The following is a 13,218-nucleotide window of genomic DNA, read 5'->3' as shown; positions in this document are numbered from 1 at the left end:
CAGAGTGCTCATGGGTTGGCTCAAATGACGTAGCCCCACCCCCTCTAATTAAGGAGGTTGAGGGATCAATTCCGATGTAGTTTAGGGTCTGTTTGGTGTGAGGAAAAATAAGAGGAGGATAGGAGAGGAAAAATTTTAATGAGCTCTATTTAAAAGATTAAAAAAATGAGATTAAAAGCTTTTAATTAATTTTTATTGCTCTTTTATATTACTCTTTCTCTTTATTAAAATTTCAAAACCCCACTTTTTTAATTTTTTTAGCTCATTAATTTTTTTTCCCTCTTCTCCTCTCCATTTCCCTCATACCAAACAGTAATATAGAAGAGAACAATTCCCATGTGGTTTAGGGTCTGTTTGATATGAAAAAAAAATAAGAGTAAGGGAGGGGAAAATTTTTAATGATTTCTATTTAAAAAAATTAAAAAAAGGGGATTAAAAGCTTTTATTTAATTTTTATTACTCTTTTATATTACTTCTTCTCTTTATTAAAATTTCAAAACCCCACTTCTCTAATTTTTTTAAATTGAGCTTATTAAAATTTTTCTTCTCCTCTCCTCCTCGCCATTTCTCTCGTATCAAACAGTACCCTGTGTGTATAACAAGAGAGAGAGAGAGAGAGCCATCTGTTTGGAGCGTGGACTGGGCCATGCTGGAACCCTCATTAGTCAATACTGACAAAATGTTATGGATGTCCCATTAGCTAGCGATCCATGGAAGGTTTGTGTGGACGAGACCAATTGTAGCGTTGGTGAATGGAAAACCATAGGCCCAATGGCTTTTGTGTTGGGCCGGTCCCATATAAAAATTTTCATATAGTCGATTCATAATGCCAATCTGAATCCGGCCTCGAATCCTGACGTCAGTCCCGGTTTTATTCTCATATCCTACTTTCACCTTGAACCGAGATTAATTTCTTCTCTTACTTAGATGGCCCCACACGATCTGAATCAGAATTCCTCGCGCTTAAATCAGTTTCTTCGAGTAGGTTCTTACGTTCAAGTTGACATTCTTTCCCCATTAGTGGAGATCCTATCAAACAGTGAGAAAGAATCTCATACGCTAGGGACATGCTTACTAGGATTATCGCTAGGCAAGCCGCCTGCTCATCATGCAGAGCGCAGGAATTTATACCCGGGGAAGTTGGAGATTGGAATCATAATTATGAAAATCAAACATTGGGAATGCTCATGACAGGCTCACACTGTGCATGTAATTTTGAGACTAAGCAAAGAATCCCTTCGATGTCCAGAGGGCCAAAGAGAAATAGTCTGTATTCTGTGAATCTGATGCGGGGACGAAAGCGTGAAAGTGGAATGCACTAGATAAACTCTATCTCTCTCCACATCAGCTATAGGCAGAATCAAACACACCAAGTTACAGAAGATGGCACATCAATACTCGGAGCAATTGGTTAATCAGGGCTGTGCATGCTTCAACCATAATCATCTTCATCCCCTGTTTAATTTTCTTCCTCTCGTCTCCATTCCTTGATCCTCATATATTTCCTTTTCTTTGAGAGTTTTAGTTAAGCACGGTGGCTTCGCATGGCTTACTAAAATGACACCTGGGCTTCTTTCTTTTTTCCCGATTCTGGGTCTCTTGACTTTTTGCATGATACACATTCTAATTGGATAATGGATTCCATTATAATGGCACATTTGTTGACAGCACGGCATGGATGTCCCACCTGCCTCGTGAAGCTTGCATAAAATGCTATAAGAATAATGTATTGATGCTGCGAGCTAGGGTCGGCCGAAAGAGTTTTCTGTCGATAATTTACGACATGGTTCTTATTCCACCACTGATTGCTCTTGTACGGACAAACCCCGCCAAAGAGATTTGAAAATATAATTGTCACTTAATTCACAGTGTGATGATATAAAAATTATTATAAATATGCTAAAAGCAACTTGTTCATGGCAGGGTCACCATCGACCAAATGATCAGGTGGTGGCATTCCCCTTATCCAAACAAATATCTCAAGCTACTCTCTCTCTCTCTCTCTCTCTTCCCTGTCCATTTAACTATAATTAATTTGCTTTCTCTGCTTTTCTCTAATTATATAACACAATCCGGTGATCCACTATCTTCAACCAACCACTATAAATATTGGAGATGAAATCCCGAAGTCCACCAGAGCAAAGCCTGAGAGATTACAATATTCCCAGTCTCACCATCATCTTGCTCATCAGTTACCCAGCTATTTCTGCTGAAAAAATATCGCCCACCTCCGTCAAATTATAGCTGAGATAATATAATGGACAGAGTGAGAGATTTGGCATCAAACAAGGCGGCTGTTATATTCACCAAAAGCTCATGTTGCATGTGCCACAGCATCAAGCAACTGTTCTACGAGCTGGGAGCAAGCCCGGCAGTGCACGAGCTGGACACTGATGCGTATGGCAGAGAAATGGAAAGGGCTCTGAGAGGGATGGGCTGTAACCCTTCAGTTCCGGCAGTGTTCATTGGAGGCAAATTCGTGGGCTCAGCCAAAGATATCATATCCCTCCACGTCGATGGTTCTCTCAAACAGATGCTCATAAATGCCAAGGCCATATGGTTTTAGGCTTTTAGCTATATATATCTATAGTGCTGTCCGCTTTCAACAAGCTCCCTGTACTACCATCACGCACGTAGTAGTATAAGAGGAGTGGATTTCTAATGCAAGCAATTTAGTCTGATCTCACTGTTTTTATTATAAAGGGACACTCCTGCTTTTTCTTCAGCGTCCCGTACGTTAAGCAGATTTGGAGAATGAAGGAAGTGTGTATAAAATAGCCTTTTTTGTGATCTTTTGAAAAGGCTCATTCTATATGTATAATCACTGTTTAAGAGTTAGCTGAATCCATGTCTCATATATATATATATATATATATATATAATGGAGGGAAGGGCTATGCACACACATAATTGATGCAGCTTTAGACTTGAAGTCGATGCTGATATATAGGTGAGAAAACATGCTTCAACTACACGCCTTATCCAACCTCACCACTTTTAGGAGGATTATATGTTTTATTATACCGATCGATCAAATCAGTGGGTTGGCAGTAAACAAAAAATGGTGGAATGGGCATATATAGAATCTGCTTTTGTGAATAACATACAAATGTTCTCCATCAAAATCACGAACACTCATGATAGGATCCAACGTCATAAAACCCAATTTATTCCTTACATGGCTATCATTTTCGCTTTCAAAGACAGGTAGGTTTTTCGTTCCTCGCCATTCAAATTGGGGGGCGCACACCCTGTGATGGGCTGGTCAGTCACCCACATATGAATTAAATCATCCACTTAATCAGTTAGCAGTTATAACTGGAAGGTTGAGACGAAAAGGTGATATGAAAAAGCCTAAGGGCTTTTTCTCTCCGTATTTGTCCCCCCGTATCCATAAAACTATACCAAACCCTCATTCTTTCTGCCGCAAAATAATCCTAGAGGGCTGGCGCATGCAATATTTGTCTGTTAGTCAATTAATAGATAATTAAATATGTTTGTCTGTACATTGGATGAATATAATTCTTAAAAAAAAAATGCTATGACGTTGATAATTTGCAAATTATGGTTTGCTGTGTATTTTATACGTTTTATATTGAATATTAAATTGATTTTTCATCTAATATGCGTATTTTATACTAATGTTGTTATTAGTTTGTATAAAAAAATACTTAACGTTATTAATAAGGTGTCTACTAGACGTTCTTTATTAAAAGGAAAAGCAAGTTGCGAAGCAATATGCTCTGGCCATTTAGAACAATTGAAGGAAAAGTTAAATTTTTATATAACTAGAATTTATTTTTTACCTTAGGATGACGTGAACTTATATCTCATACAATGATATAAGGATTTCGTTCGTATGTGGATTCTAAGTATTTTCACAAGTCCTTTTCAAATAACGAAACCTATGTAATTTAGATGAGCTTTTAGAATTTGTCCCGATAAATTTTTATTGTATAAAAATGGATTTTTGCGCTCCATACTAAAGCACAGTGACCTACCCATTTTATGATCCCCTCCCCCAAACGAGGATGCGAGATTAAAAAGTTTTTATGACGAGCAGGACAGCCCACTTCCTTCTGGGCTTAATGGGCTGGTTCAAGGTTGGCCCATTTTAATAGAGGACTATTTTTGCACCACAACCTCCTAATATATATTGAGCCTATGCAAGGTAATTTGAAGTGAACTTTACTTGAGTAATGTTAATCCCTTCCACTTAATTTAAGAACAATCAGTATTATATATATTTCAATCATAGTGCTCCGAAAAAGGAATCACTTGCCGTAAAAAATAAAATAAAAATGCACCTAGTGTGGCCTTGGAGCAATGACCCCACTTGATGAGAAAGATACGCAATCAATTGTACGAGTTTTCAAAACAACAGGTCTCTGCAAAGACGTGAATATGGTGAGCGCATCCATGCATATATGGCATATATATTATATACACCCACAATGGGTAACATATATATAATAATCATCAAATTGAAATCAGCCCAGAAAATAAAAAATCAAATCCAAAACTAACGCGTGTGTATGCATATGAGCAGGCACAATAATATTATACCTTCATGAGAAAATATGCTAGATTCTGCGCTCTCCCAGTAATAAAGGAATGGAATCTCGTTGGCGCGTTCTTTTGCTCAAAGAATATCGTCTGCGTGTGCGTTCATCCTCGCCCCTCATCTCCACATGTGAGTGCCAGAGAGAGAATCGCAACACACAGAATCGGAGCCACCGAAAGCCCAAATCTCAGTCGCGATCTTCTGCTTGTATATGAGATTCTAAGCAGTAGATTGCGAGAATCCAAATATAAATTGACAACCCTCCGGTAACACAGCCTTTCTCCTTTTCCAATGAGTTTAACAGATGTGCCATTTTCATCTGTTGTTAATTACACAGTTATGTACATATAAGTGCTCTCCAACTGTAGCCTGGTCCGTGAATTAATGGAGGCTTATGCAACCAAATCAATGGCATCATTTCTTCTTCCAACTTGTGAGCCCAGTGTGATAAACTAACTGTGGTCTTTATCTCCCCATGGGCTGCTTTATGGTTGGGCATCTAAAAAGCACAACCTCTTTTGGATGTGCTTTGTTCAAAGACACAGCTCTCTACAAGCTGTCCCTATAAATAGTCTAGTACACTAGCTCATTTCAAATGTCCTTAAGCATCGTATAATTTTTCTATATATATATATATTTCCCCACTGCTGCTGCTTGCCCCCTTGGACATCCGAGCCCAACACAAACCATTGGATCGAATTCAGCTCTTGGATTCGGTCTGATGGTTTTGGAGTTCTAGTGAGTCTAAGGTAATCTTGTCGAAGCCCAGGTTTCTCCCTTTTCTTTTTTTAGTCTGTCTTTACCTCTTTTGTGTGTGGAACAGAATAATATCTGTACATATATTTAGAAGAAGGAGAAGATCGTACGTTAGTAGAATAAAGATGGACAAGGTGACGAGGTTGGCGTCAGAAAATCAGGTAGTGATATTCAGCAAGAGCTCCTGTTGCCTGTGTTACGCTGTGAAGATCCTGTTCCAGGAACTGAAGGCGAACCCTGAGGTTCATGAAATCGACCAGGAGCCAGAAGGTAGGGAAATGGAGAAAGCCCTACTGAGGTTGGGTTGTCCTGCGCCCGTCCCGGCCGTTTTCATCGGAGGGAAGCTTGTGGGCTCCACCAACGAAGTTATGTCCCTCCATCTAAGCGGCCAGCTCGCTCAACTCCTCAAAACTCCCCAGCCTATCTCTTGAATTGCAACACACGCACATATATATGTCCAAACCCTACCATTACTGAAACAATAAATTGTGCCCTCCTTCACCAGCCTAGTCATTTTAATCGGTATCGAACGATTAGTCTTCCATGTCTCGTGTATGTTTCAAGTGTTTTAACAGCATATTCCATTAGTTATATATATTTAATGTAATCCGATGTTATGTGCATCTGTATTCTTAATGAGGTTTGATTATATTTATGTGCTTTCTATGGGTCTCCTGGTGAAATGATTATGATATTTCCTGCATATGCCTGCTTCTGCTGATTGCCATTTGACCATCGGCATAGCGCTCTAAAGTCTGCAACACCTTGCAGTGTGTTTGGGGGTATCCCCCAACACCGTTTAGTCAAGACGACTGCTTTAAGTGGTTTGATGCCAAACACAGAGACAGTAGTGCCACCCAAACCAGGTTTACTCTTAAAAGTGCCCGTGGGTCCCTATCGCTCCATCATCCTTCCTTTCCCTATCTCGTAAGGCAAAATATTCTCAGAAGATCTGTAAATCTCTGGTCATGTGCATGATTATAATTCTGACACACATATACCATAACTCGGGCCATGTTTCTCGTGTGCCGGATTTGATGGGGGAACTAGAGAGGGCTTTTGGGCGTCGGGACCAGAAAGTGAAAGTCTGCAACAAAAGTAGTGCAGTCTTTAACATTTGCTTTTTAAGGGGAGAAGAGAATATATGGAGATTACATAGAAAAAGAGGGGAGGCGTTCAGTCAATAACTTGATGCAGGATGTAGTAGCACAGTCCGTATGTTTAAAAAGTGGACAGGGCGGGGATTCTCTCGACGGTACAGTGCTGAGGATTCTTCAACGTTATCCCTAATAAAGGAAGGAATTACATTCCTTACTTTAGAAAAAAGAAAATATTGCATTTAACTTTTATTCTTTTCCTTATCCCCCACTAACCAAATGAGTGAATATCATCAAATCATGTGTGGACTCTCCAGCCAAACAGTGAACCAGGTGCTAGTTGTGGTTGTGAATGAAATCCAAGCTTTGCCAAATCGCGCATTTTTCGATCTTCTTCCCGTTAATGATCAGCTTTACTACTGGGATAGATATCTCGCAGAGAAAAGGTGTGGCTTATAATAATAAGCGACATGCAGGACTTAGGAAACGCTGAACTCTACGTGCTTTTAGTTTTCGCCGTTGGAGAGAAGTATTCTCCTGTTGGGCAATTTTTTTTGAAGTGCAATAACGTGTTAAATATGGACGATTCAACCCTTAATTCGTTATGCATGGAGAGATATTAATTATTTTTATTAGATTCGTATAGTTAGTAAAGTTTTGTAAAAATTAATGCATGGTGTTTTGAGGCATTATACAAAGTTTGAAATCAACCACAAGCAGCATGATTTTTTTAAATACTTTTTACATGAAAATATATTCATGTTAATTAATATTGATATACATCCCATAATAATTTTGTTCCCAATAGCTTACGTTTTTTGTCTTCAACACAGCTCTCTGTGATAACACCTGGGTTTATTAAAATGGAGACCGATTAACATCAAAATTTTGTTTTTCAGTGATGACTGATGGAGGCCAATAGCCAGTGCAGGCAGACTTTTTTTTTTTTAAAAAAAGAATTTTTAACTCGTGGGATGATGCTTTTGTAGATGTTCATTATTAATGCTATGCATGATAAAAATATATTACTAATAAGCATGATACCATTGAATATTAACATCGAAATAATAGATATAAAAAAAAAGGAATTATAATCAAGTTCCATATAAGAGAAATAATAACTAAAAAGTCCCAATAACAATCTCAACGGCCTATAATAACAAATCTTATAGTGAGAATGGTAACTTCTAAAACTTGATTTTAAGTTGTTTTTCTTATTTTGGAGCTCGTTATAATTCTTCCTATAAAAAACACACACACACACAATGATTCTGTGGTGGCAGTGATAAAAGATTTTAATTTTTCTTTTCTTGACCAGAAGTGATAAAGATTTTAATTGCCAACTCATCAGAGAAATATATTTATAGAATTTATTAGACAGTGACATGCTGTAATATTGACGTTGATTGAGATTGAAGTGCCCAGTCCAACAACTCAAACAAACAACGGCCTGGCCTGAGAAAGCTATTTTGGCACGTTGAGAGGGTTGAGATGATGAGTGAAAAAATATAAGCTTAAATCTTAAAAAACGTATTTGCTGGAAAAAAATTTAATCTTAATATTTTCAGTTTAATAGAGATTACTCTCAACCTCAAAATAGTTTAAGAACATTATGAATTATACCAAAAAAAGAAAAAGAAAATATCCTCTACTGTCTGGCATCCATCACCCATTCCAGCTAGTTTTTTTTTTCCTTCCTTTTTTTGTAATTTTCGTTTTGAATTTTTATTTCTCTTTGACACAATCCACTTGTCTATTTTATTTTTCTGAAAAGAAAACTGTCGAGTGGGAGTAGATAAAGTTTAGCTTTTATAGTGTGTTATGTATATATTGCATAAAAAACATACATCGATATTAAGTACACTTAATATAAAATATGAAATTTTATGACAAATTATTCATAATTTATGAATAAGATAACTTACTTTTCTAGCTATTCATTTAAGACCTCTCGAAAGAATTTTCGTTGTTATGAATTACGTAGAATATTCAATATATTCAATTTTTTTTTATTTGAAACTATGAATAAGATGCTTGATAAAAAAAAAAACCAATATCACTCACTCATTCATGCTATTAGGGGCGGGAAGATTAACGAAGGGCATAGTAGTCATTTCGAGGCCTTTGCTGCGGCACCAGAAAAGAGTCCCCGTGTCTGCAAAATGCAAGTAAACTCTGCAGGCGTGGGCAGATCATTAGGGGGTTACATCGTCTATGGCCAGGTGCGGGAGGGCCAAAAAATAAAAAACAGAAAAGAAAAGAAAAGAAAAGCATTGTCGCTCGGTTCGGCGCTAATAACTCTTGCTGTTAGATCCTCTCTGAATCGGAAGAGGCAGATTTTTACCAACTGAAGAAGCCAAACCTCGAGTGAGAAAGCAAGGAAAGAAAAGTTTCACGAAGAACCGAAACATCAAGAGTAACGATCAGATCTCCATCTCCCTAGTGCACTGTTAGCCCTATCACCTGCGTGCTGATTCATCCTCCGTCAATGGCATCTTGATCAGGTAATATTCGTCACCATATGTTTCGCTCATCGTGCATTCCTTGACCTCGGCACCATACTTCCTTTTCAAAATCTAGTGTTCCTTGGATTCTTAATTCCTATGCTATATGTCGCGATTTTCTATCCGAATCAACTCAAGATGTCGTAGAAGGCCCATAAAGATGTCGGATCGCCTTTGTACTGCGTAAATATGAGTTCGCTACTCGTGACCATGGTGATTTCGGATTTTCAAGTTCGTTTTATATCTGGGGTTTGATTTGCTTTTAAATTCCTAGAATCGCATTCTTGATTGAAATTTGTAGGCAATCGAACAAAATACGAATTCGTCAATTCCTCGTGGTTTTATTTCTACGGTATTGCTTAGTTTGTATGGAATGCCTTCTGATTGATAATGTAATTGGATTGTGATCTCGGAGAATCAAATCTCCTTTGTCTTAAAATTCCTTATCTGGACGCAGTGACATCTCTCATAAAAGATTGTATGAAGAAGGAATTAGATCACATGGGGTGTTCACTTGGTTGTACTGGTACTGCGGCTGTCAACTCAGATGTGCAATATATGCGTGTTTACTATAATAAGGAAACTGGCAGATTCAGAGGTTAGTTATAATTTGAGTCCAAATTTATAGGCCCTGACCAACATCTTTTTGAATTAATTTTATAATTCTAGGATCCAGGGCTTAATAATTGTAGTGTGTAATTATTTTAAGACCAAAATGTACATGTCGTCTTTTCTCGTTTTATAAGTTTGTTCCTTTTTGAAGAATCGAGCTGATTAGTGGACTGTTTATGCCAAAAGTCTTCGCTGTGGTTTTAAAGAGCTCACACGTAATTGATCGTAAATGGACTGAAGTTATGGGAATGGATACCAGGTGAGTAAGGCGAGGCAGAATTCGCTGTCCGTGGAAAGTGCTGTTTTGCTGTTATATAAGCTTGGCATAGTCGTACGCACAAACTATGGCTGAAGGAGATGAGCAGGTTGAACTTAAATTCCGTATATTTGATGGAACAGACATAGCCCACAATACTTATTCATCGTCAACAACAATTGGCACCCTTAAACAAAGGGTGGTCGCGGAGTGGCCTCAAGGTTGGCAATCTTATTCTGTCATGTCTTTATGATTCTTTTTGTTGGTTGAGTTTAATAATATATACTACTAATAATTATTTATTTTAATCGGAGTTAAGCATGTATAGTTCAGGCCTCTTGAATAAAAGTAACATTTATGTTGAATTGCTATATTGAGGATAAAGTTATAGCTTATAGATGTCGCCAAATGGTACACAAGATTAGAAACATCATACTCTATTATGTTTGCATATCTGTACTGCTGAAATTTATAGAATCACATGATATTTGGTTTTGTAACATGTCGTTCTGGATTGCTTTCCAATTACTTTAATCCCTTATAATGCATATTACCGTGTTGGGGATGATCTTTGTAATCCATATAGAGCTAGGGAGTGTAGTTCTCTAGCTAATGAAGAAAATGGAAGTATTAATTAAGTATATATCGTTAAATTTGATCATGGATTTGAGGTTGTTTTCCAATCATAAAAGTGGGGAAGGAATTTAGTTTATACGGGGCCGAAATCTTACAAAATAAAAACTGGTGCATCTTTAGAGTACCTTCGGAAGATTTACATCAGTTCATGTTATGAGAACTATTGCATTGAATAACTCATTTTATTTAGTATACTGAGCTCATGTGTTTGTCAATAAAGGGGTTCATGATCGGTAATAAGTAATATTTCTTGCCATACACAAATCTTGAAACACATATCCGTTGACCGGAAAGCTTGAATTCTCCGTATCAGGGTTTCTAAATAAAAATGCTTGAGCTGCTAAATGTCCTTGCATTTTGGGCCTGCTACATTTGAAATATTTATATACATGCATAGAACTGGCACTTTGTTTGTCTTGCAATTACGGAATTGATATATTTGACAGCATGCCAACCTTGTGAAATTTAAGAACTCTCCATAGATACTGTATGTCTTCCTCATCTTCTAATGGAGTCTTTGCATTTACAGGAAAAACATTTTCGCCAAAGTCAGCTGGCGATGTAAAGCTTATTCATGCTGGTAAAGTTCTGGAAAACAACAAAACTCTAGCTGATTGCAGAATAACTCTCGGTGATGTTCCTGGGGGGGTTATTACCATGCACGTTGTAGTGCAGCCCCCTGTAACTAAGGATAAGAAAGGTTTGTTCAATGTGCTTTAAATGAAGTAAGCTAAATTTTGTGAGTTTCGTGAATTCACCCGAGATTTGTTTGGAAGTTTATATGCGTGCATCTGTTAATCACACTCATTTTCCCCTTGCATTACCATGCAGATAATAATCAGGAGGACAATCAAAAGATGAATCCATGTTCATGTACTATCCTTTAGATTATGAAGCACAAATACCTTGTGGCTGCATTTGAATATATAACATGGCATTTTTGGTAGCATAAGCTTGATCGGAAGGCACCGAGCTGTTCAGCACAAAACAGATGTTTGGCCGTACCAAACCGTTTTCCTTGCTTCCATTTAGTTTCGATTTATTTTCTGGTCAATGTCTTTGGAAAGAAATCAGATATTTGCATTGTAATACTTGGATCTCAACAAACACAAATTAGAGTCTTGAGGGCCACAAACCATGCAGACCTTTACTTCGTAAAGTGTGCATCATTTTTTTTTTTTTTGCTTTTCAAGTTTAAAACACACACACAGAGACATATAGATGTACATGTATTGAACGAATAGAACATGAAAAGTTAGAATTTGGTGCAGACACGTGTTGTGTGAGACATCATGAGGTAATATTTCATGTGTTGTGTGAGACGTTATGAGGTAATATTTCATTGGGTGGAAAATGAGAAGATAACAAAGAAATAGAAATAGTTTATTGGATGAAGGGATTTTACGGGAACAAGGGGTTGGCGGGGTGCTAAGCGCAGGGGTTCGGAGTTGATGTGGAGAAGGGGCTACAGGAATGTGATTCTATCAAATTAATGGGGTTAATTTGGTGGTTAAAACATGCTCTCACGGGCATCCCTATAGGAATTTATCAGCGTTGAAAGCGCGATTGCTTATTGCTTGGAAGTGGAAGTTGGGCACTTGGGCTGCTGCCCCTCTCTCGCGAGATAGTTCCCATCATGTGGAGCTGGGATCGTAGACTAGATCCTCCACAACCTCTCCTGTTCGACCATTTTTTTTTTCAATTTTAATTTGAAAAATTCATTCTCTTTCTTTATATTATTTACATAAAAATTCGCATTCTAATTTATTTCGTTGCTCATGCCTTCTTTTGTTCGAAGGTATTGTGGCGGTTATTTATTCACAATTTTCTTGTTCGGCAGTCTCCACGTCGTTTTGTTGTTCCTTGTCTGCGTTTCCGCTCGACTCTGGTTATAATTAAGCATTGACCAAGTGCTTTCCCCGCATTGACTGGGGTACTGGAAGGACCAAGGACTTGGGAGGCTTTTTATTTCTTGTTCAAAGAAAGGACTAAGGAGTTTAGAAGGTCCAAATTTCTCTTCGGATTTAATGGCTTTGATTTCTAACACATGACTAGTGTTTTCGCTTTCCAGAATCCAGTTAAAATTGCATCACTATCATCTTACTTTGTCATGTAAATTGGTGCAAATTCTTTCCCTCGCTGTGAATTACACGTGAACTTTTGCCCGGATTAGGTATCTCTTCTATTGCAAAACTAGAAATCGCTCCTCAGTCGTCACATTTGTGGGGAAATTAATTTCAAATAATAATTATGATGTGTATAGGAGTAGTATATGAGAGCCTCATCTAAACTAAGCGGAATATGACACTTCACAGAGCTGTCATCAGTAATCTAGAAAAAGTCCATCACTGCTCGCGCGGGTCCTTCCCTCTAAGGCGGAATGCTCCCCTTTTAACTACCTCATGGGGCCTTGTAATTGGCAGAGCTTTTCATGCATTACTAATATTTCAAATCCAGCTACTATTCCCACTTTGCCCATTTGCGATATTTACAACATTCTTAACTTCGCAGAGTTAGATAATATTCTTAAAAAAAGTTAAAATTCGAAGGCATACCTCTTATGTTGCTATTGTTTTCTTGGGTCATGATGAAACTCAAACCTTCAAGTTGATGAAACGACAATCTTTTGATCTTTTTTTTTTTTGGCATCTGCTGCCTAAGACTTGTGTTGGATTACTAAAGTTGCACTAACTTTCTCTGCATCATTGAATCACATTAATATTGTCTCTTGTAAGAAGAATTTGCTTAATGATCAACTCAGTCGGTCTCATCTCAATCATATCTTGGAAAAGA

At 37.7% G+C, this 13,218-nt stretch overlaps 3 protein-coding genes across 6 annotated transcripts; all 3 read left to right on the top strand.

Annotated features, from left to right (window-relative positions):
• The first annotated feature begins 2,168 nt into the window (after positions 1-2,168).
• On the top strand, positions 2,169-2,905 carry LOC114759180 (glutaredoxin-C11-like). Its single transcript, XM_028948295.1, has one exon. It carries the CDS (start codon positions 2,258-2,260, stop codon positions 2,564-2,566), a length of 309 nt encoding a protein of 102 aa, XP_028804128.1. The 5' UTR covers positions 2,169-2,257; the 3' UTR covers positions 2,567-2,905.
• Positions 2,906-5,148: 2,243 nt separating this feature from the next.
• LOC114759181 (glutaredoxin-C13-like) lies at positions 5,149-5,986 on the top strand. Of its 2 annotated transcripts, none has more exons than XM_028948297.1 (2): positions 5,149-5,313; positions 5,412-5,986. In XM_028948297.1, the coding sequence occupies exon 2, from the start codon at positions 5,446-5,448 to the stop codon at positions 5,749-5,751; it is 306 nt and encodes a 101-aa protein (XP_028804130.1). In that variant the 5' UTR covers positions 5,149-5,313; positions 5,412-5,445; the 3' UTR covers positions 5,752-5,986. The 2 variants fall into 2 exon arrangements, with proteins under 2 accessions (XP_028804130.1, XP_028804129.1); XM_028948296.1 differs by having other exon boundaries at positions 5,152-5,313; positions 5,388-5,986.
• A 2,636-nt stretch (positions 5,987-8,622) lies between these two features.
• LOC114759178 (membrane-anchored ubiquitin-fold protein 3) lies at positions 8,623-11,695 on the top strand. 3 transcript variants are annotated; one of them, XM_028948290.1, is made up of 5 exons: positions 8,623-8,921; positions 9,379-9,519; positions 9,793-10,010; positions 10,955-11,125; positions 11,257-11,695. In XM_028948290.1, the coding sequence occupies exons 3-5, from the start codon at positions 9,878-9,880 to the stop codon at positions 11,310-11,312; spliced, it is 360 nt and encodes a 119-aa protein (XP_028804123.1). In that variant the 5' UTR covers positions 8,623-8,921; positions 9,379-9,519; positions 9,793-9,877; the 3' UTR covers positions 11,313-11,695. The 3 variants fall into 3 exon arrangements, with proteins under 3 accessions (XP_028804123.1, XP_028804124.1, XP_028804125.1); XM_028948291.1 differs by having other exon boundaries at positions 9,685-10,010; XM_028948292.1 differs by lacking the exon at positions 9,379-9,519.
• Positions 11,696-13,218: the final 1,523 nt, after the last annotated feature.

This window comes from Neltuma alba, unplaced genomic scaffold, assembly GCF_004799145.2.
Source record: "Neltuma alba isolate B1F8T4 unplaced genomic scaffold, ASM479914v2 tig00010802_pilon, whole genome shotgun sequence".
Lineage (NCBI taxonomy): Eukaryota > Viridiplantae > Streptophyta > Magnoliopsida > Fabales > Fabaceae > Neltuma > Neltuma alba.
This window is presented reverse-complemented; position numbering and strand designations above follow the sequence as displayed.